Below are 23,293 nucleotides of genomic sequence, written 5' to 3'. Positions count from 1 at the left end.
TAGCCCTTTCGTCGCTCTACATGTCCTATGTTTGTTCATTTCGTAGTCTATAACGCCAGCCGCATATGAGTGGCCTTGTTTGCCAGAAGCATTATTCCATTTAGGCTACATTTATCATGACCCCTGGACTCTTGTCTGCCGTTGTAAATATAAATCTAATCTAATCAAATCAAATCAAATCAAACTTTATTTGTACAGGGCATTTCATACCAGGAGGTAACACAATGCGTCTCACAGAAGGAACAAAATGTTTGTGTGTGTGTGGGGGGGGGGGGTTACAAACACTTGTAAAGACACACAGATGTAGAAATAACTACATCGTTTACATTTTTATGTGAGTTCCAACTACAGCAACTTCGCCTTAGCTTGAAAGTGTTATCCTGTCCAGGCTGTTCTCTAGGCTGCAAGTTAGAAAAGGCTATTCGGCATTTGCACGTTGCAGAATAATCATATCGTATTATATATCCCAATGAAAACAACTATGTTGTTTATGTCCATCCGTATATAAGTGAAGAGGTCATATAGTCAGCTCGTGTTGCGTTGTTATTAAATATGAATCAAGCCGGGGGGAGGGGTGTTGGGAGGCGTGGGGTTGGAGTTATAGGTCCTGGCGCTATAAAAGTAGGGCCCATGTTCTATATGTCCTCGTTTACTCATGCCCACCCCTTGTTTTACAGGTTGCTGATGGGAGCATGACAACACAGCAGCTCACCTCGGCAGTCCCAGGTCAGTGCTGTCTGGATTGACGTGTAGTATTTTTTTTAGCTTTGCACATAGTCTGAGTTTGTGTGAGGGATGTTGTGTTTTGCCAGTAGTAATCTCTACCGATACAATTGGCTTTCGTTGTGCTATTAGGTTTTGGCATTTGTAACACTGCCTTTGTATAACGAGAAGTAAGATTTGGCAGATATTTCAAATATGTGCTTGTAGTTGTTTACATGGATGAGATGCCTTATGGATTTCGTGTGAAACCATTTAAATGCAATACTGAGAAGAAGCTATTTTAGTTTTTTTGCACGGCGATGAGCATAGCAGTTGCTTGTCCATTTGTCGCCGGTGTGCAGTATTCTATTACAATCGGATCCATAAAAACAGCATGTGCTGTGTACTAGCGATTGACACAAACATTCGTTTTTTCCATAGAAAGGTAAGTGCACTTCTCATAGGCTACGTTACACTACACTGCGCCCCAAGAGCGATTTCTCTGACGTCAGAAGTAGCCTATAGCAGTTGGTGATGTCAACAGGGTGCTGAGAACCAAACATTGTAGAGCAGTGCGAATCTCTGTTGAGAACTATGGCTGTCTTGCAGGATAGTCCTTGTTAGAATGTGGCGGAGTTGAAGTTTTTGCGCCATCCAGCTTTTAATCTTTTTAAATAACATTTAATATGATCCTATTACATTTCACAATGTATCCACATCTTAAGTCTGTACCGACCACTCAAAACAACTAAAACCGTTTGTCCTACGTTTAGCACCAGACAGTAGCCTATTTATTCCATTCTACGAATAAGTTTAGTGCAAACAAACGTATTTTTTATAATGTGTTTGAAAAAAAATCAGTGTTTGCTCAAATGTTTTGTGAATTCTCCCGTTAAGTTTTTTTAGTATGTACGTTGGCTACCTTTACTCATTGTTGTGTTGTTCAGGCTTGATACACATTACACACTTTTAAACTGCTTACTGGATGTTTTGTGTTTTTTCTGCTAACAATTTCCGTCTGCTATCCATCCCAACAAAAGCCTTATACTAATTTTGAATGCCAAGATAAAAACATTTCTCCTTGCAAATCTACAAACTCAGATCTATTTTAAAGTTGAGTCAAAACTTAGTCAATAAAATGTTTATTACTTGAATTTTATATGACAAGACTTTTCCCAACCCTTAATGAATGCCCTCTATTGCAAAAAAACGCAGAAGTATTGTCTACAAACAACTGCGACATAAAGTTATTTTAAATCACTCAAATGAAGTTGTAAATTATATAGAATCTTTGAAGAGAGAACTTGTGCATTTCAGTTAATAATTTATGTGGAACAAGTTATAGGAAATAGCCCGTTATTTACCTTTAAGACTTGTCTTGAAATAAATCAAACAGGTTGAGGTCTAATAACCACTGCAAGAGCATGCATAGCCATGGAGAAAGAAGTTCTCTTTGAATAAGCAGTCGCCAGCTAACGAAAGCCAGAACAATGCTCTAAGTTTCCCTCCCTGCCCCCACTCACAAATACGTTGTTGAAGAAGAGCAAAAGGTTCCTCCTATCAGGATTTGAAAGTTTAGTCTTAGTGTAGTATTTCATGTTATTACTAATGATGTAGCCTATATCACATAATACACGTAAAGTATAAAGTGCATTGGTCACCTTTTTGATAAAAAAATGACTTAACTTATGTGTTAGCAGACTACATCACCCTTAGGGAGGTATTCTTGAGCCACTTTAAACACAAACAGGAGTCCTACTTAAGGGATTGCTGTCCAGAAGGAATGCTACTATATGTGTAATTCTATGGTAACTTGAGAGCAAAAAATGCCCTGAAAAATAGAGGTCAATTTTACCTCTCTTCATTGAACTCGATGAACTAAAGAGAAGTTCTACTCTTAGGTGGCCTTGGATAACCCAAGTCATCACTTAGCTCCGCCTACGTGCTCAGGAAATGTGCTTTTTTTTTTTTTTACAAGTCACGCATTCTTTAATTAATCGGACGACACCAGCGGACTTATTTTACTCATCTTATCAATAATGTAAGTGTTTCTTCACTGATACGATGAACTGTTAAATGGCCCTATGAAAATAATAACAATATGACGCGCAGTTTTTTTATCACCATGATACATCGTTTGCTTTACCTGAAGTAGGTTGTGCTTCAAGTGCTGGCTATACACAGTAATAAACACTTTAAATTCAAATTGAAGATTTGTCTTATGTTACTTTACCGTCTGTTTAACAACCATGGTTCCTTGTCATGTTGTCTACAAGATCACCTCATTTTTCTGCTTTCCTGTGTTTTAGATGCCTGTGCATATTGAACCTTTTATGGAAATGAAGTGAAATAAATTGGTGGCATGAGCGGTATGGATGATGGTGAAACTATGCGACCCTTGAACCAGATTTTTTTCAAAAACATCATGGCAAGAGGGTGGGGGCAGGGCCACACAAGGGAACTCTGAAAAGTGGGTTTGTGTGAATAGGTCAGTAAATTCTACTGGATAAAATGAGTTAGCTTAAAATAGTTACATGTTATTTTTTCAGTGGTCTTTAGAAAAATCTGGATGTGTTGATTGCACTCCCTCTGTCATTATTGAGGAAAATTTTATTGGCTTTTGCACATCTTCATACTTTTTGAGAGTCTAAATAAAGTAGGGTTTAAATGTTGAAATTGTTTCAGCGTTTTGAACATGTAAGATGCCGCTGCGAATTTTGACCTTAGAGGTTGTATTTGCTGACGTGACCTGTTCTTTGGCTTTGTTGAAATAACCTATTGGACATTTACGGTTGAAGACGGCAAAGGAATGTCAGGACTTAGAGCTTCTGCTCCAGTTGCTGGCGTGTTTTTAGTTTCTTTTTGCCGGTTTCATTCTTGTCTCAGGGGTCCTCCCTGTCACACGCCCTTGGAGGATCAAATGGAAGGTCCAACACAAATGCGACGGGTGGTCGTTTAACATATTGTTATAAATAGTCAAAGCAAGCACCTTTATTCAGTCAAACAGGCTCCAACGCCAATGTGGATAACTTAAATGATCAATATGTTGTTCTTTAAAAAACATTATAATTAAGAGTGTGCCTCAAAATGTTTAGGGGTGATAATGAATATTTAGTTGGAATATCAGAATATAAAGTAAGACTACCTTATATCTTGGAAATATTTGTAATGATGGTGTTATGTCATTGAGAGGCTAATGACAACGTTTTAAATATATTCTTAAAACTACTTGCTAAAGAGAGGTCTAATATTTTTACATAACCCAATCCACGTTTTAATCATGTTACATATGCTTTGCTGCTGAAAATATTTGTGCTATTGATTTCCAGCCTGTTGACATACAATTATTATTATTTATTTAGGCTTGTTTCAGAATTACATTTTTGTACACATCTCAGCAGTCATGTCAGATGTAAGACGCTATTGAAAATGGATAAACCTAATGTATAGTTTAAACATAATCTTTGTCAGTGTTGCGTATTGTTTGCATTGAGTTATCTTGACTATAATGAACTTTGTAGAATTTCTGAATAGAGTTGGAGGCGGGTTTGTTCAACGACGATTGGCTAACTCTGTTCCCACTTTCTTGACTGTCCCCTCCCTCTTTCGGCCACGATTCGAAGAGAAATTAGTCGCGAGAAAGCATGTAATTGACAATGTCACGTGTGAACTGCAGCTATAGAGCTAGCAGAAGAGAAGGAGGTGGGAGAGAGAGAGATCAGAGGAGGAAGAAACGCCAGACCATGCAAGCTAAATTATGGTTGCTCGAAATAGGAATGTTGGATTAATGCAGAGGAGCAGACGATTTTCAAGACAAAGTTTCCATCTCCGAAGTTTGGCACGGGGGTTCGGCGGAGAAACATGGCCGAAGGTTATCCAATATTCTACGTATCTGTTCAGACCGTCTCTGTGGGCTTCCCTCCGAACCTGGTTTTTGAAAGGGGAGGAGGTCTGTTTGGCAAGAGAAACTAATCGCCTCTGTTTGAAATGTTGTGCACTCACTGCAATTACTTTAACGCAGATAAAAAACGTGGTTGTGTTACTTGTACCAGGCTCCATGTGCTAAATGTTAAACACACCTGTCTTTTAGTTTAACAGGGGAATCAGCTTTTCGGAGCAAAACAAGCCTGCGGCATGCATTTAGCGTGAGTCGCTGTGATAAATGCGTCGTAGTGTTGTGCACATGGGATAACTTACCGACTGTATATTTCAAATGTACTTAAATTAGGCTAAATGTACAGCCAATATACATTAAAGCTTTTCGTGTAATAATGGCAACAAACAAGTCCTGAACAGTGTGGCATCTCATGCTGTGAATGTTGTAGCCTATAGCCACAGAGCTAATGGTGGATACCACTTGGCTAGCCACTTCAATATATACTAAGCTTCTTGAAACGTCTAATAAACATTTCCTTTCCTAATTGTTCGTAGGTGTTGAGGGCAAAGGCGGAGGAGAAGAACCCGGGACGCTGTCCGAGCCGGAAGACAGCACACAAGTCCATTGTATGCAAGGAGCAGGCCACTGCAAGTGGTTCAATGTGCGGATGGGGTTCGGATTTATATCGATGACCAGTCGCGGAGGATATCCAGTTGATCCTCCCGTGGACGTATTTGTACACCAAGTAAGTTGTTCTGCATCAACATAAGCGCAATTATACCAGTTTAATCAAACGAGGACATCCGCTGTGATGGCAGTGAATTGGATACGAAGCTTTGGCTATAATGTTGCACAAGAGCTCAGGGCAGTTGTAGCAACATTTGTAGCAAGAGTAAGTTATTATTTGCTAATAAATGCGTATGTATCTTATCAATAGCCTACATCTTTACACACAAGCTGTTTGTTGCACTGTGAGCGAGATTGCATGCATTTGACTGACTCGTGAATTGTATCAGCTCAAAGCACGACACTTCTTGCTTAGTGTTGTTGCTTTGTGTCGTTTCTCAGTATCTTATCTTCTAAATATTTCAGCCCAATGTATTGAATGCCGTATATTAAGAGAATGGTTAAGTGAATATAGAGATGGTTGTCATCAAGTTTCAGGTGTGTCGTCGTGGTTAGTGTTGCATATACTTTAAGCGTGTAGTTGCGTTTTACGAAGAAATACCATACCTTGGTGTCATAATCACAAGGATCCAAAAGTGAGCCATTGTGTGTTTAAATAGCTCAAAAATATGTAGGCTGACATGACGTTTTGTGGTGATAGGAGTTTAACCTCCTGAAACGGCGAGGGACATAGTAAGGTGGCGAATCGTAGCACAGAGGGTCTGCAGAGTTATACATGTGTAAGTACACAAAGTAGGTCATTGTCGCAGACCGTTTTTTGGGACTTGTTGCTCATTTGTCCTGTTTTTATCCTCTTACAGTCACACCGAGTCCTGAGCCATTTATCCGTGTTTCTGTTTAACAGCGATACTTTCACGGAAACATAGGCCTAATGTAGTTTATACGTTGTTGTCCTGACGAACACCAGCACTAAAGGCCTGTGCAAACTACAGGCCAGTACACCAGAATCTAACAATGAAGAATGTCGCCATGCAGCTAATACATGCCATATCCAAAGAGCAGCAATTGTGTCAGATTTAGCTTTCTTTCCATTATGACACACTGTGTTCGCACTATAATAGACAGGTTATTACAAACAGGTAATTGTTCCATTTTAGACACAATTATCAGCATTGTTTAATTTCATTCATTAGCTTATGCAAATAACTGCTAGAATTTGTACTGTCTGATTGAGCTGTAATGTCTTTTATTGGGATAGATATAATTTGGATAGTGTTGTTCCAGTAATATGAGTGTAACATGTGTGGGTGTAAATGTTTAATATAACTCCTTAGCCTTATGCTAAACATCAATTAAAATAGTTAAAAGACAAGCAACCATGCTACAACACATCTTTTAGTTTCAATAGATTGAAGCTTAATGATTCCATTTTGTGTTCCTGGCTGTTTGTGAAAATATCTTTCACCCGTAGAAAATGTGACATAATACACTATGTGGATAGGTTACTACATGGACAAATGGGGTTACTGGGTATTTTAAGAAGAGAACCAATACTGATACATATATTGTATATTGATTTATTCACATTGATATTTTTTGATACATTTTGTGAGGAAAATGTTTCGATTTTTTGATCAACTGATTCTAGACACAAATGTTTACCTTCACAACCACAACCATTTACCTTTAACCAAATAAGATAATGACTCAGCTTAAGTTTCTTGGGTACAGGTGTGCATGTTGGTGTGTGTATGTGTGTTACACACTTTCCTTTCAGTCTTCTCTCTCCCCTTCTGCTCCTCCCCTCCTCTTTTCTCTGTTGTCTTTCCTCCCCTCGGGTGACCCCTTGTGTTACACAGGTTTTTTTCAATATCTGTGAAAGGGGCAAAAATTCTCTGGGTCGAAGGGGTGTTGACCCCTCTGATCAAACATCCGGACACGTCACTTCCTTATTTGGAGACCTTGTTCTGTGTGTGTGTGACTGAGTGTGTGTGTGTGTGTGTGACTGAGTGTGTGTGTGTGTGTGAATTGGAGGTGGAGAGGAGGGTGGGCTGGTAGTAGTATCTACATGTGAGACCCAGTTCTTATTTTCCCTCCTTGACACGCTCTGTTGAATCCAAGCCCAGTAGCTCACAGTGCATTTCTGACATCCTGCCTCCATCTAAGTCGGTGCTTGTGGCCATGTTGAGGATGCAGCCAGCATCCACACACACACACACACACAGACACACACACACACACACACACACACACACACACACACACACACACATGAGACTCTGCTTCTGATGCGTCTGGCAAGAAATGCACTCACTGATCAGAGAGGAAGTGTTTTTGGTGGGTGGCCGTGTTGTGATCTCGTGTGTACGGCTCCGGCGTAGACAGAGGGAGTGGGGGAAGGGGCTACCCAGGGCTATTCTCTAGGTGATACTCAAAAGACAAAAGCAGAGAGGCTCTGGTCTCTCACAGGAGGCAGTTGATCATGCCTGTAGGCTTCGCTCGAAATGCACATAGTTAGATTTTCACTGATATTGTCAGTAAAGCTTGCAACCGGTGCATGAGTGACCCAGTTGTTTTGCGTCAATCTTGTGTGTCTGGTGTATTTTTTCCCCCATGTGGTGCCAAGAGAAGGTTAGGGCTTTTGTTGCTGCATGGCGACGTTAAAGTGGGCCTCTAGTAAGATTAACCATCAGGCCATTTCACCGTTTGGCATGTAGGCCCCACCCTTCCCAGCTAATACCACGCTTTGTTTCTCTTGCTTGTGGGCTTTTTTTCTCCCTTCCCTTCAAAAAGAGGAGGAGAGAGAGGGGAAAATACCTTGTGCTCACGTGACTTCCTCCTGTGAGTCATCCATAGATGCTTGGAATGGTTTCTATAGTAAGCTGCAGAGATGCATATGACTGACGGACCAATGGTGGAGCCTTTTGGGTTGTGTGGGGCGAAAGATCCAGTGAATATGGCAATTCTAGATGAGAATTCTGGGATTTCATTTAGTCCTTTAAAGCGCTTTGATTAATCCTCTGTTTACTTCACGGGTTTTCATCCATTTTCTTTTGTCCTTTTTGTATATGCTGTTCTTTTGTTGTTTCTGCTGCTAGCGTTGTCATTATATATATCTTTTTTTTTATTTAAAGTCACATATGTCTTAACTTGCAAGTTACCAAGGCTGGGTTTTCTGATAACGGTGTCTTGCAGTGTTTTACGGAGACTTAAACGGTATACCTTACTGAAGCTGTTTACTTTTCTATGTTTGTTTCCCAAACCATCTCTTCAGAGTTCCCCTTAGAGAAACCCTCCTACATATACCTTAAGCTGAATCTATTTTTGTCATTTACGTAGGTTTGAGCATGCATGAGATGAGTATGATGGGCATGAGTCAGATTGGAGCGCAGGTGATCATTATTAGATCGAACTTCGACAAAAATGAAAAAAAGTTTCCAAATAAGGACAGCTGTATGCTAGATGTTATTCATAGATTTGTATTTTCAACGGATAAAAAATGTTCGACTAATTCATTTAAACCTAATAAATTACGTTTTCTTTCTTCTTTTAATGCAGTGAAGCACAACATGTAATGTAACACATATCTTGGTCTTACATCGCAGTTAATGCACGTGTCCAGACTCTAACACAACATTTTTAGGCTCTAAAATGTTTGTTTTTATCTGAAAACTGTGTTGGGGTATAGCTAAGTGGATTGGTCTAGAGAGCAACCGGTCAAAAGTATCTCCTATAGAAAGTATATTTAGCTAAGGACACTCTGGGAAACACCCCAAAACATTAAGGTACAGCTCAAGGTATAACTTACGAAGGCGTTAAGAAGGCTTTGGGAAACACTGTCTAGAGTGTTATTTTTAATAAAAGACATCCAAGTCAGGTTTCTTTAGAGACATCTCTGTGAAACAAACAGAGCAGCATTCCTTTTAGCGATTTAACAGATTTGTAACAATTTTCCAAAATGCAGTAATGTTTGCTGCAGGAGATGTACAAAAATAGAAGTCTCTCTTACTAAAAGGGGATGAGCTGTGATGAGATCTGTGAAGTATGCTGATTTCTTTTTGTGTGTGTTTGCATACTGTGACAAAAATACATTTATAAAGAAATTACATGACCTATAAAAGCAGGGGGAAAAGACAGAAATAAAAAGGAATGTACATGATACATGTTTTTTAATAATATTTAGTATATAATGTTGAACTTCGTATAAATTGTTAAACTGTTAAATCTAAATAAATCTGGCCAAAGGCTTTACATTATCCCTTATTAACAGCCTATTTATTTATCAGGCATTTGGTTATGCACTGTGTACGCTTGTTCTATGACAAAAACACAAAGGTTTTGAATTAATTCTTCATGTTCAGTGCATTATTTAGAAAATTGAAAATGAAATGCTACAGTAGTGAAAATATTCATAATAAATATAGAGTTTGTCAGATGTTAAAAACATTTTTAGAGTCTTTCCGTGTCTTTTTCTCTGGAACGAGTAACAAATCTTGTCCCTGTCAAAAGGAATTATACATTGCATCAAAACATACCAAAATATTGCAATAGTTGTTTGCATCAAAGATCAGTAGTTTCCTACTATCTCAACAAAGACTCTAGGCTTGCCCTCTCCTCCACTGAAAGCCTTATCTCCCTCCCCACACTATCCCCCAACCCAAAACAGCCAAAATGGCCGCTTGTCACAAGGCCACTAGCCCAGAGCTGGAGGCTCAGCAGTGCAGCTCCACAGAGGCAGGGCAGGACTGAGGCTAGCAGTGAGGCTAGCAGTGAGGCTATCACAGGGGGCTCTCAGCTCTCCAGAAGGGCGCTGAGCAACTGCTCTGGATCATCTTCCTTAGAAAGACTAAGCGCAAGGAAATAGGATTTAAAAAAAGAAAGTTCTCAAAAAACAATGCTTTGTCGCAGTGATGTGGTACATTTGGGATCTTGTTTTTTATTTCGTAAAAATTGGAATTTCAGAGTGGTTTATTTAGGTGTAATATTAAGCATAAAAACAGTCTCACTCATAATGATTTTTTGTAAGCTTAGCTATGTACCGTATTAGGATTGAAATGCTACCATCAATAGTAAACCTTCACTTGATTAATACATTCAAAATAAATAAGTAAATAATAATACAAATATATATATTTATTATTATTTATTTATTCTTACTGTAACACATTTCTCAATGTGATGGTTTTCTTATGTATTAGACAATCAGGTAGCCTATACTGTAGTTATTGTGATATTCCTTGATGTAGTATATATTGGGTTAACCAGATGCTTAAACACAAGCGTCTCTCTCAGCAGAGCGGCTGGTGTTGTTACTCTCTCATCTTCCTGTGAGTCTGCAGCTGAGCCCTTCATATTCCTCTTGCTAATTTAATCCCATCATCCATAGCATGATGACCAGCCCTGGCCACCACTCCCTGCAAATCAAACACACACAGCTTCTTTTGTGGCCAGAGAAGATGTGTGCATGTGGCCCTGTCTCAGTGTAGCTCCAGGAAACAGGCAGACTGCAGTGTGTGGGCTCTGCATAGACTCAACACATATGGAGCTGGAGCTCAACTAAGAGGAATTGTTTTTTAAAGATGGGGGTGTGAGTGAAGAAAAAAAGTATGTAATTTAATTACCTTTACATTAAAAAGCTGAAAACTATGTCATTTAATTACTTTAACATTATAAAGTGGAGCTTTTTCTGGTCTGGTATTGATTTCAATGTTTTTATATGGCCAACAGAGAATTTAGAATATTTTTCTATTTATTTCCAATGCTCCCAATAAGATGCAACGATTATGTGCTTAGATATGCACTGTTTTTTAATGCTTTCTGTTCAAATTTAGGATCCAATTATCGAATTCTAACTACATGTTAATGTTAATAAATGCATGAGCTTAATTAAAATGGGAGGTTCATTATTGCTTTTACTTTGAATTTGATGTATCAGTAATACACACATGCTTAAAGAAAATACTTGTGCATACTTTAATTTAAACAACAAATCTGATTTAAATAAGTTCCATTGAGAAATCCAGTAATACTTACAGCAACTACACTTTAAAGAACATAGAAAAATCTGAGATACAATTCAGATCTGTGTTATAATTTTACTGTAATTATTTAGCAATTATAATATCAACTTGTTTCTTTTTGTGGAAAGGTATGTTTCCTTTTGGTGGAAAGGTCTAGACTTATTTATGAGGAGACCATAAATAGTTTTTGAAGTTCTCAGTAGCTGTACTTGTATTATACAGAAGCATTCCTTGTTTGATAGACAGAGAGAGAGAGAGAGAGAGAGAGAGATGTTTTATCAGTAGAAGTATCTAAGCGATTTGTGACATTTGCATCAATCTCTCTACAGTCTAGAATATCAATTATATTTATAAACCTGCCAGAGCAGCTTCTCTCTTCTCCTTCCTTACTTGTCCTGTCTTCTAGCTGGCCCTGTGGAGGCTTTCGGTCAGGTTTGAGGGGCTAACGCTCTGTTCTCCCTGTCAGATCAACAAGCAGGTTGGCATTTAGAGAGTGAGAGCCAGACTTTTTGCTGAAAAGTAAATATATGAAATGGCACTGGTACATGTCAGGAACGGTATGTCTCATACAGCGTACATATAGCCTTATAGAAATGACAGATCCAAATATATGTTTTATCTTCATCCTTTATTGTGGTAATGAGTTTGTGTGTACTCATTCACTTCAATTCAATTGTATTTGTATAGCGTCAAAACAATGAAATTGTCTCAAGGCGCTTTACGGTGACGCAGGGCCTGAATCCCCTCATGTCTTTTGAATGTTTGTACTATATTCATCCTCCTTGATTCAAGATATTTCCTCATTGTAGAAATTACCAGAAAAGAATGTTAATCTAATTTGTAATTTCCTCATTGCTTGGCTCCCTCCTCTTTTACTCTTTGTCTATCTATCTTTCTACCTATCTTGTCTACCTGTCCATCTCTCTCTTTTTCTGTGCGTATGTATTGCTATCTCTCTGTCACCTATGCTTTCTCAGAGCAAGCTGCACATGGAGGGCTTCCGCAGCCTGAAGGAGGGCGAGGCCGTAGAGTTCACCTTCAAGAAGTCCTCCAAGGGCCTGGAGTCCGGTCGGGTCACAGGGCCAGAGGGAGCCGCCTGTGTGGGCAGCGAGAGGAGACCCAAAGGGAAGAGCATGCTGCACAAGCGAAAGCCAAAGGGAGATCGGTGAGCAAAGATGGGCCAGGCCCCTACGTCACGTGTTACCTTTATTTTCTGGAACTAGGACCGAAGGGACAAACAGAACAGAACGAGAAATGAGATTGGGAAATGTTGCAGCACACAGATGTTGCTGTTGTTATGGCAGGTTGAGATCCTCACACGCTGTGTTTCTCAATGTGTTTCTCTTAGTGATGGCGCGCTTGTTCATCTCTACTTGTGTTACGATGCTTCGCTCTTTCTGGCTAGAAACGCTACCACATGTGTGTATAGATGTTGTTTATGTGTTTATCTTACAGATTTTGTCTGTATGGGCGCATCTGCGTGTATGCTAACAGTAGCATTGCAGAGAATATGTGAAGATGGCTACACCACTTGCTATTGCATTTCTGCAGCTGTTCCTGTTCAATGCCAGAATGCTTGTTTTACATCGCTTTTTGCTGGAAAGGTAGCCACGTCTGTATAGGTGTATGTGTTTTTGTGTGTGTGTATGTGTATGTGTGTGCAAATGTGTGTGTGTGTACAGAAAATAGCATTGCCGAGAGTATGTGAACATGGCTACACCGCTCAGGCTGTTCCACACATAAAGGGTCAACACTGGTTGCCATGGTTTTCTTGCAACATTGTTCAAGCAAGCTCTCTCAACCCGACCCCCCCCCTTGCTAAATTGCTGCTATTTCTGGGCGCTGGTGGACAGGTCTCAGCTGTTGCCGTTTATTTTGGCACCTTTCCCCACAGCATTTGTCTGGGGTGGGTTAATGGTAGAAATGGAGAGATAATGTATCTATATGTTAGTATGGACGCCTGTGCAATTGCAGCCCTCCCCAACCAGCTATTGCACTGCAAGGTGTTTCTGTGTAGCCAAACGTACCCATTAAATTGTCTTTCCTTTTCTGGTCCCAGACTATTATGGTTAATTACAGCTTTTGGAATTGCTCTCAATTATAGTTTAGCAAGATTAGTGTCAGCCTGTGAGAGGTGGGTTTTCAATCAGAGATGTGTTTGGATGTCTAGCCCTGTTTCGGTTTCTTGTAGCCGTACACTATAGGAAGCTGCCTTTCTCCGATCATGTCTGCTTCTCTGCTTGTGGCCTGCGGCACAGCCAGTGTTACTCATGATGGTGACCGAGAGCCCGTCTATACACTCCTTTTGGGTGAGCTCATGGTGAAGGGGTACTATTTGTTTGTCTTGCCATAGTTAACTCAGCTGTGATTAATTGCTTGCCTTCACGCTTTCTTTGCGTCACAATGTTGGATTGCTGTCCAAATGAAACGGACCTGAAGAGATGCCTTGCATGTAGGGCTGGGCAATGATTAAAAGTTTAAATTGCGATGAATCGCATGATTTCCCTGATTAATCGGGTGGGTGGGTGAGCTCATGGTGAAGGTGTACTATTTGTTTGTCTTGCCATAGTTAACTCAGCTGTGATTAATTGCTTGCCTTCACGCTTTCTTTGTGTCACAATGTTGGATTGCTGTACAAATGAAACGGACCTGAAGAGATGCCTTGCATGTAGGGCTGGGCAATGATTAAAAGTTTTAATCGCGATGAATCGCATGATTTCCCTGATTAATCACGATTAATCGCATTTGTATACGCAAAATCCAATAATTAATTCAAAAGTAGTGTAGAGCGCACTTTTATTTTAAATGTTCTGCCATATGAACGAAAGTGCCATAACATTTGTTGTGCAAACACTTTTAACATCAGCATTTTAATACAGTAGCAGTTAAATAAAATATTCAGTTTAAATCTCAACTTAAACAATGTTATCAAAGCAAATACAAAATTAAAGCTCATTGCCACTGCCAGGGCATTAATGTTATCCTGTTCGTTATGAAAAAGAAAAAAACTGGCAAAAGAAATCCTGAGCCACAATCATATCATTAAAACAGGCATGATAAGCCCTTACCTTCTCCACAAACACCATAGCAACATGTAGGAGCCTGTTCAATTCAATTTTATTTGTAGTGCCAAAACAATACAAATTGTCTCAAGGCGCTTTACAGAGCCAACACCAACCACATTAAGATGCTTAATTTAAAAAAAATTAAAATTATAAACTACATCACGTGTAGCGTTATAGTACATTATGAAAGTAGTTCTTATCTATGTAATTTGTAACGCATTGAAAACCTAGCGAGGCACTGAATAATCTCCTTTACCTAGGAAATGAAGGTCACAGGCATAAGTTAAAGATCGGGGAAAGAATTAGCCTAGACAGACGATAAGGTTCTTCACTGTCATTTATCTTTGACCATCACACACACCCACCTTCTCTGTCCTCGTCCTATGGCTGTAGCCCTTTGAATCACATGATTATTTTATGAATGGGATGCAAAGGGGGAAATAAATGGAGGTAGAGGGATGTCGAGATCGCAAACCTACTGATAGCCTCTAGATTTCCAGAACAAGCCGGACAATGGAGATATGTTGCATCATTTAATCATTTTTCTCTCATATGCCCGTGTGGAAAATATTACCGGAGTTCCACGGACTCGATTTGGATTTGTTTTTGCGTGGTGAGATTGGACGTTTTTCTTTCTTTCTTCGCAGGACGTTATTGCTGGGACTCTTTTGCCTTGCTCTTTGGAGTGCTGCTCTGTTGTGGGACGATTGTTTGAGACTTTGAGGGCAACCGGATTCTTCTTGTTTTTGTTTTTTGTTTTGTTATTCCACCATTAGAGGTGAGGAGACTCTTAAAGACTTTACTCCAAATACTACTCTTCCACCTTATAATATTTCCCCGAATGCGTGTGTACTAAACCCTAGCGTATTTGTGTGACGACTCGGATGAGTTGTTACTATGTGGTTGAACTGAAATTCTGTAGTTGTGTATATGTTTTAAATAGGTTAGATCAAGAACATTGTGAACTTTATCATGCTATAATGCACGTTTCACTATAGTTGAAGATTTAGTGTTAGTGTTAGTGACATACTGTGTACGATGTCTTTATTAGCTTTCCAGAAGCATATAAACCAGTGTTTGCTGTAGATGTTCCATAGTCAGTATTAGTCTAATAAGTGACAAAACAATCCTGGGTAAGCCTGTATTACAGTCCAGTGTGTATCATTTGGTTGTGTATTGAGAGGTGGGGGTGGTACTCTGATGAGGCTATAGGAGAAGAACAGCGCTAGGCGTTAAGGCGGGCAACCGTGGATGAAGCCCAAATTCCAGTCCCCTTCCCCCTACCCTCACATGCTCTAATTGAAGATGCCACTGCGAGGGACCCCCTGCAAGCCTCCCGCTCAATCACGCGGAAAAGTTTGTGTCCCTCAATAACAGCTGACCAAAACGCAGCGCAAAGTGGAGCACATGGCCACACTCACCCTGAAAAAACAGTAGCCAATCTTATTATCAAGAGTTTTTCACAATATTGTAATATTATATTCACCATATAAATGCCATCAAATTGATGTATAAATCGCACACACCAAGAAGTTATTTTAACATGCTTATTTATTTTAAAAGACTGATGCATTTCGACTAAGGCTTTTCACAATATTATTTTATTCGATTCAATGAATGTGAAATGTGAGCAACCATACAACCATGCTCTATGAATTACTTGTTGACTACAAAGTGTGTTGGATATCAGTTTGTGGTCAGTGTGACACTATGAGAATGTCACCAAAATGTAGACTGTTTTAAATGTCTTTATTTGGCAGTAGGTGCTTCAGAGACACTGAGTCAACTATCTATAGAACTTTCAGTTGTGTGAACCGAAACAAGCAAAACTGGAGCTGTGGATGAACAATAGCTTTGAAACTCATTTACTACATCTTAACTACCTAAATGATCAGGGGTTTCCCAGTTACGGTATCTCTTAGTGTTCTATGATGACTCACAAGGAGTGGAGGGAGTTCCAGATTGTCTGGCAGCAGAATTGTTCACTGACCCCTTTGTGTATGCCAGTGTTATCAGGGTGCAGGTGTGTCTTACATAATCGGCGGGTTGTAGGGTGGGTTAGAACCCGCCGGAGCGACCTATAAGCTGTGGTGCTGGCCGACGAGTTTGTGTTAACTCACTAGAGTAAAGTAGAAGATCATCCAAAGCACAATTACTCGAAGAGTAGTGGGGGTATGGGTGGTCCTCTTGTATCCAGGCAACATCTTTCTCTTCGCAATAAAGCAGACTCTGAAAACTAGTATCACTATTGTTTAGAAAGTGCTCACTGAAAGACCTGCCCTGTGCGGAGAAATAGGAATAAATCCAGGTGTAGCTCCGCTAGGTTGCTAGTGTGTGCTGCTCCAGTTGCCCTATCTTCCCACAGGGCTGGCACTGATCGAGGTGAAGAGTGTTACTCGATCAGTTTGTAAGAGTCATGCATAAACAGTGAATAGTTCATCTGGGGTTTTAGAACATAGCTATGCGGTTCCGCAATCACCACTAACATTAATCGGTAGCGAGGTAATTCAGGCCCAAAAGGAGGGATTGGCAGAGTTAATTGCTGGGGCTTTGCGAGGGGAAAAAACGCAAAGCGCAGAGGTTGGATATTTTATTCTGGACGGGTTTTAAGTTTGAAAGTGGGTACCATATAGTAACAAGCTGGGTGAGCCTTTGTTGCAGGTTGTTATACTTAAGATGTATAGAGATATGGTGTTTCAGACAGAGCATGGATGATTGATGTTGCTGGACATTTTGGTGTGCCTAAAACCTAAAAGAAAACCTCGAGTCCAACTGGCTTCTCAGAGTCTGAAGCAGCAGTTGCAGCACATAGTGGTCAGGGCCAACCTCCTCCACTTTTGTTAAGTTTAAAAGATGATTTGGATCAACCAAAGCCTCCTGTCAGTCTCCTTGATTTATGTTCAGGGTTTTCACTGTAAACTGTTCCTATCATGGGAAATTGCCCAGTAAGAACTTGTCTAAGGCTCAGGAATATGAAGAAGGTGTATGATCATTGGGCAGAGTCGAGAATGTTTAGTCCTGGGGACCAGGTGTTGGCGTTCTCTGCAAAACTTTCTGGCCCATATTCCATTGTCTGACAGACCACGGAGTAGGAGCATCTAACAGCGAATTCAGATCATAAAAGATAGCCTCAGCTCTGCCACATGAACTTGCTAAAACCATATAATTCTCCATCTTCCAGCTCAGAGGTCGCTGGGGATGAGATGATGACGTCTGTTGCGCTGACCGCAGCTGGAAGTGTGCCTTTTGTTTCTCCTCGGGGGGAGGTGGAGGAAGTTGGCCCTGACCACTGTCTGCTGCAACCGCTGCTTCAGACTCTGAGAAACCAGTTGGACTCGAGATGGACTAAAGTCGTGTTTGATTTTGAACTCATCCATGTGTCCAGATGTAATTCAGCATGACATTTGCTATTTGCAAGTGCTACCAGAGAAGTAAAAAGGCCTAGCTGAGGTTCTGTATTCACTACTGGGTCCCTACTGAAAGGTTTAAGGGTAAGATTATTTGGTCCCCTCATTGGCAATAAACGTTTGTGTAAAACCGTTGCTAAATATCACACCTGTTTTGGTTGCATCCAGATCATGGGCTGTGTTCATGCAGATTGAGGGCAAGGACACTTCTAGACCCGTGTGTTATTCCTCACGCTATTTCACCAAATCAGTATTTAATGCTCTGGGCATTTTTTCTACAGCCTTACATTTGACAAATTTGCCACATTCAAGGACTGGACAATGTGATGAGACAGACGCATTGTCCTGTGCCTCAAGTGAGGTGGCGTAATCCTTGTCTCCTTCTGTCCAGTCTTCTTCGTTCCTAGTCTCTTTAATTTGCCTTTCCAGGCGGCGGACATTACTGGAGGTCAGGATACTGTGGAGGTATTGGGGCCGTGGGGAGTGATGGATGGTCTGTGTGGTGGGATGTTCCCGTCTGGTCCTGGTTTGAGTTGTTGTAGATGCGGGCAGAGTTTTGTTGGGGCATTTTTTTTTTTTTAAGACACAAAGGCCTCATGTAAGGGCATCAAGGCGGTCAGGAATTTCTCTGAAGGGCTAAATGCATCACTGCCCTCTCCTGCCATTCCTTGGTATGCTTTCTGAAAAGAAAAAAACATATAGGGACACCTATGAAGTAGGCAAAACCTCAACATTTTATATCAAGCCACTTGATGGTGTTTACATTTAGGTAGGCATCTGTCTTAGCCCCGCCCTACTGCTCTCTTACCCTGAATAGGTTCTCAGGAGTGGTTGGTTTTTCCTGATTGACAGGTGTGATTAGAGGCCTGGCCTGCTCTCTCCCCTCTGGCTGTACTCTCTTTCTCTCCGGCAGCATTTGGCTTTTCCATTTTGCTTGACACCCCTAGACACTGACTTGCGTTACATCTTTTGTTTTATCTTCCACGACACTGACTTTCTTTACATTCTTTATTTATTCTTTAACAAATGTACTTATTATTTTGCAATCTCCGTGTCGCCTCCTCTTCATGTTACCATGATCCGAACCAAGCATGCGTAACATCATTTAAAGACGTGGCATTCAAAAACACCTGTACTGCACCATAACCATAAATATAGATATGTGTTTTGCATCAGTTAATATTGTCACACATGGGTCATGGGTCATGGATCAAAGCAGAGAAATTAAAAAGTTCTGCCTTCTGACCTAATATATTAACTTACAATGCTTAATTGTCATTTTTGCTCTTTCCTGCTTTCCTGCATTTGCTTATATAGTGCCATTAAAAATGGACACTGCCTAAAGCCCTACAGAGGCTTGAACCTTTTTTGTGGGATACAAAGTACTATGCAGGACACCAGTTCTACAGTAAGATACTGTTTAATTTATGTACAATTTCTTATAATGTATTTGTGATGCACTACAAAGCAGTTATACACAATATACTATACAAATCACAGTGCCGATTTCAAACAGATTTCTAACAGTGCATGCGTGAGATGAGTATGAGCATGAGTCAGGTTGGAGCGCAAGTGGATCATTATTAGAAGGAATATCTACCAGAAATACTATGCAAGTCAAAATAAAAACATTCCCAAATAAGTCCACTATTAGAAGTTACTCAAAGATTTGTATTCGCTAGGGATTAAAATTAAAATAAATTTTATACCAATGTTTTTTTTTTGTTTAGTTTCATTCAACCCATATCTTGGGCTTACATCACATTTAGCACATACCTCGGACAACACCTTTTAAAGCTCCTTTGAGTGACCCTACGGTCTAAACTATATACCGTATATTTTTTTTTTTTTTTTAAACAAATATAGTTTAAACAACGATATAGAATATCGAATGCAACACTTTATCTTAAATAATTTAGAGACAATAGCTCTGTATCCAAATAGTTTTTATGTGATAGAGTAAGTAAGAAATGTTTTTATATTATACTCATCAGTGCATCAGTGTTTAATTAGTGAATCAAATTTACACACTTTTGATTCATATACTCTGTTCATGGTTTTAAAAGTCCAGCGCCTTTGGTAATAATCAGTTTAATATTGTTAGGCTTAACCATTGATCTACTAAACCAAGGCATTCATTTAATTATTTTCATTGTTTTGTTTGAAATCAGTCAATCTGTCTTCAGTCCACTGAAGGAGACTTTAGGCCTTTTTTTGTCACCTCTAGTTTTATCTTATAACTGTGATGAACAGGGCAGGTTATTTTAATTGGTTGTCTCCAGTTAAATACAATTCTGAAAGATTTAGCGGTTTCTGTATGCGTTGTACCTTTTGTGTGTTTTGAAGTAGGTCTAAACTGAGCTTGCCTCTTAGGTTGTGCTTTTCAACGTTCATTTGTAGTCCTAGTCCTACATGAACGTATACACACTTTTACTGTGTAATTTACATGATGTATTATGAATATTGTTATATTTTGTTCATCAATTTGTACCGATGCTATCTATGTGTCTAAAGTCGCGGGTCAGAGAAGTACAACTTTGCAGAAAGACAGAAAGATCACTGACACTTCTAGCAGACAGAAATACATCCCACATATTATACCATGACGTATGAAAGATAAATATCATCAGTCTAAGACATGTTGTGTGTTGTCATTCTCAGATGCTATAACTGTGGAGGTTTGGACCACCATGCCAAAGAGTGCTCTCTCCCGCCCCAGCCCAAGAAGTGCCACTACTGCCAGAGCATGACGCACATGGTGGCCCAGTGCCCTCAACGGGCATCCATGCCTGCTTCTGCCACCTCTGCTGCTGCTGCTGCTGCTGCCACTGCCTCAAACACTCAGGGAAGACCCAGCACTGACCCCCATGCCTCTACCTCCGGCCTCCTGCCCAGCGCCCACGTCTCCTCGCAGGAGGCATCCCCTAACAGCAAGTCCTCCAGCTCACCTGAAGAGGGCCCGCCCAGAGCTGCGGCCCGGAAGAAGAGGTGCTGAGAAGAGTGTGAGCCCTGGCTAACCCCCACGTTGTTCACACACACACACACACACACACACACACATACACACACACATATATACACACACACACACACACACACACACACACGCACACATACATAATACACACACACATGCAAACCTACACACTCATGCACACACAGTCACATACACAGAGGGTATCTGTTCTGCCCTTTGCCCGTAGCTCCTAGCCTACCACAGCGTAGCATCCAAACATACCTCCCAGTTTTCTGGCAGTTTGACATGAAGATCGGACAATAGCAATAAAACACACCACTACTGTTGTTTCACTGACGCCACAAGCATATCAGACTATGTGAATGTTACTGGAGACCTCAAGGTGAAGTGGTTTCTCACGACTGATAAGCAACAAACAAACAGGATCCAAATGGAAATGTGTACGTTGTTTATTGAGCGCATTTTTGCCTGAGCTTGAGCTGTCTGTCACAGTTACTCAGATTTCTCAAAGTCATTTCCTTGCTATTTTGACCAGTTTACCGAACCCGCTCGGGCAGAATCAAAGTGGTAAATGAAAAAAGAACACCATAAAACCATCACCACCGACGTTTACCCGAAGCACTCGATCCCTTGGAGACAATCAGTAGAGAGACTAGCCAGAAACCAAAGGAGAAATCTCACCGCACATTCATCCTTACAGAGCACAGAATGCACCACGAGGTCTAGTCCAGTCATCAGACATCTGAAACCAATACCTCATGAGTCAGGCCAAGTCCTCCCCAGAATGCATTGCTCAACCATCACACAGGCCCTGACACGGCTCAGACACACGGCTGGAACAAGCAGCCCTGCTCTATGTGCCATTCCCCACCATCCTCAGTGATCTCATCCCCAAGACTGTTACCAAGTATCCAACCCATGCTGAGTCTCCTGCTCTGGCTGACTAAGACGCGCGTCATCCGTGCTGATGTGTGTGTGTGTGTGTGTGTGTGTGTGTGTGTGTGTGTGTGTGTGTGTGTGTGTGTGTGTGTGTGTGTGTGTGTGTGTGTGTGTGTGTGTGTGTGTGTGTGTGTGTGTGTGTGTGTGTGTGTGTGTGTGTGTGTCGGCAGCCACTAGCTGCCAAATTTGCCTGCATATCAAATGCACAAGCGCGAGCTGGAAACAGGATGGAAGCATCTGTGTGGAGCTGGATGCAGTGCTTGAGGGCTCATAAACTATCTAGGCTGAGGGGTGACAGCTGTAGGCCAAACAGAGTGGATGACTGAGTCTTTCGTCAGTTAAATACATTTAAAGACCAGTGAACTCAAACAGAGTTCTTGAAGGGGATTCTTAAACAGTGAAAATGGCCAAAATCAATCATAGCCGGCCTAGCAACAAAGTGTTCTGTTTTTTTAATATATATATACATATATATAGCCAGTGCAGCTTTTGAATGTGTGTGTGTGTGTGTGTTGTAGCCAGCTCATGCACAACACAGTCATACTCAAGCACAAACGCCAGTCAGTCCCTGTGGTTGGCAGCTATCACTTCACCTGATGAACACATCTCCACAAGACCTTCTCAGGAGGAACAACTACTCTCAGGGAATTTACCACAAGTGTAGTCTTATTTTGGGCCATTGTCTGCAAACATGTTTTGTTTTATATATATATTTACAGATTTTATTTCAGATGTATTCTTTTTATGTTAGTAACTACCTCTGAACGTCTGAATATATATCACATATATGTTAAGTAGTTCTCTGTGTCCGTGGGGTTTTTGGAGGTGGGCGAGGTGAAGTGTAGAATGTGGTTGTTATGAGGCGGTTTCGCCCTCTGGTGGATAGACAGGGTGATATCCTAGACCCCTGCTGACGCTTGGATGGATTATACCTGGACTCCGCTGCCCCAGAATCGGTCCAGAACCGCATCCGTTTTGGCTACTACATGGAATGTTGACGAAGACAATATCTTTTTTTTTCTGTTTACAACAAATACCTACCTCAGATAACTCAAACAGGTGAATCAATTAGTTATTGTGCTCATCTCACCCCAGAGAAACAAACACACATACAGAGAAGCATTATGTACCCTTTTTGGTGACACTTTACTTCCACCCTGCTTCATAGGATTTACATAACAATGTCATAATCTTGTGTGTCATGTAACATATGTCATATGCTGTTATGAATAGGTATCTCAATCAGTGTCCATTGATGTGACAGTGTCATGTCAATATAATCAGTAATTGTCACAAATGTATGATGCAATCACAGCTTAATAACATGTGACATTAAGCTTCTTATGGCATATAAGATTCGGAGAGTTGTCATGACAACTACCGATGATGGTAACATATTGTCAAATCATTAGACATCAGCTGTCATTATGTGTATGACACTTTTGTGACATGTTTATGTCAGTCTTATGAAGCCAGGTTAAAGTAAAGTGTTACCCCATTTATGAAACACTGTTGAACAGATATCTACTGAGTCAGTGACATGGTAAATTAACTGGTAAAGCTTATTGTTAAGGTTCTGTTAATGGACATTCGTTAAATGCAGTAGTACGTCATATGTTTTGTTTACATGAACATATTCTTGTAATAACAGTGATTGTATGACAAGGCCTTGTATTGTA

At 40.5% G+C, this 23,293-nt stretch overlaps 1 protein-coding gene across 2 annotated transcripts; it reads left to right on the top strand.

Moving 5' to 3' along the window:
- The first annotated feature begins 506 nt into the window (after positions 1 to 506).
- On the top strand, positions 507 to 20,716 carry LOC105910018 (protein lin-28 homolog A). 2 transcript variants are annotated; one of them, XM_031577010.2, is made up of 4 exons: positions 507 to 726; positions 5,134 to 5,324; positions 12,204 to 12,391; positions 20,360 to 20,716. In XM_031577010.2, the coding sequence occupies exons 1-4, from the start codon at positions 693 to 695 to the stop codon at positions 20,691 to 20,693; spliced, it is 747 nt and encodes a 248-aa protein (XP_031432870.1). In that variant the 5' UTR covers positions 507 to 692; the 3' UTR covers positions 20,694 to 20,716. The 2 variants fall into 2 exon arrangements, with proteins under 2 accessions (XP_031432870.1, XP_012694151.2); XM_012838697.3 differs by lacking the exon at positions 507 to 726 and adding an exon at positions 4,017 to 4,651.
- The last annotated feature ends 2,577 nt before the right edge of the window (positions 20,717 to 23,293 follow it).

This window comes from Clupea harengus, chromosome 11 (genome assembly GCF_900700415.2).
Source record: "Clupea harengus chromosome 11, Ch_v2.0.2, whole genome shotgun sequence".
Classification (NCBI taxonomy): domain Eukaryota; kingdom Metazoa; phylum Chordata; class Actinopteri; order Clupeiformes; family Clupeidae; genus Clupea; species Clupea harengus.
Note: the sequence above shows the minus strand (reverse complement) of the source record. Positions and strands in the feature narration are given on the sequence as shown.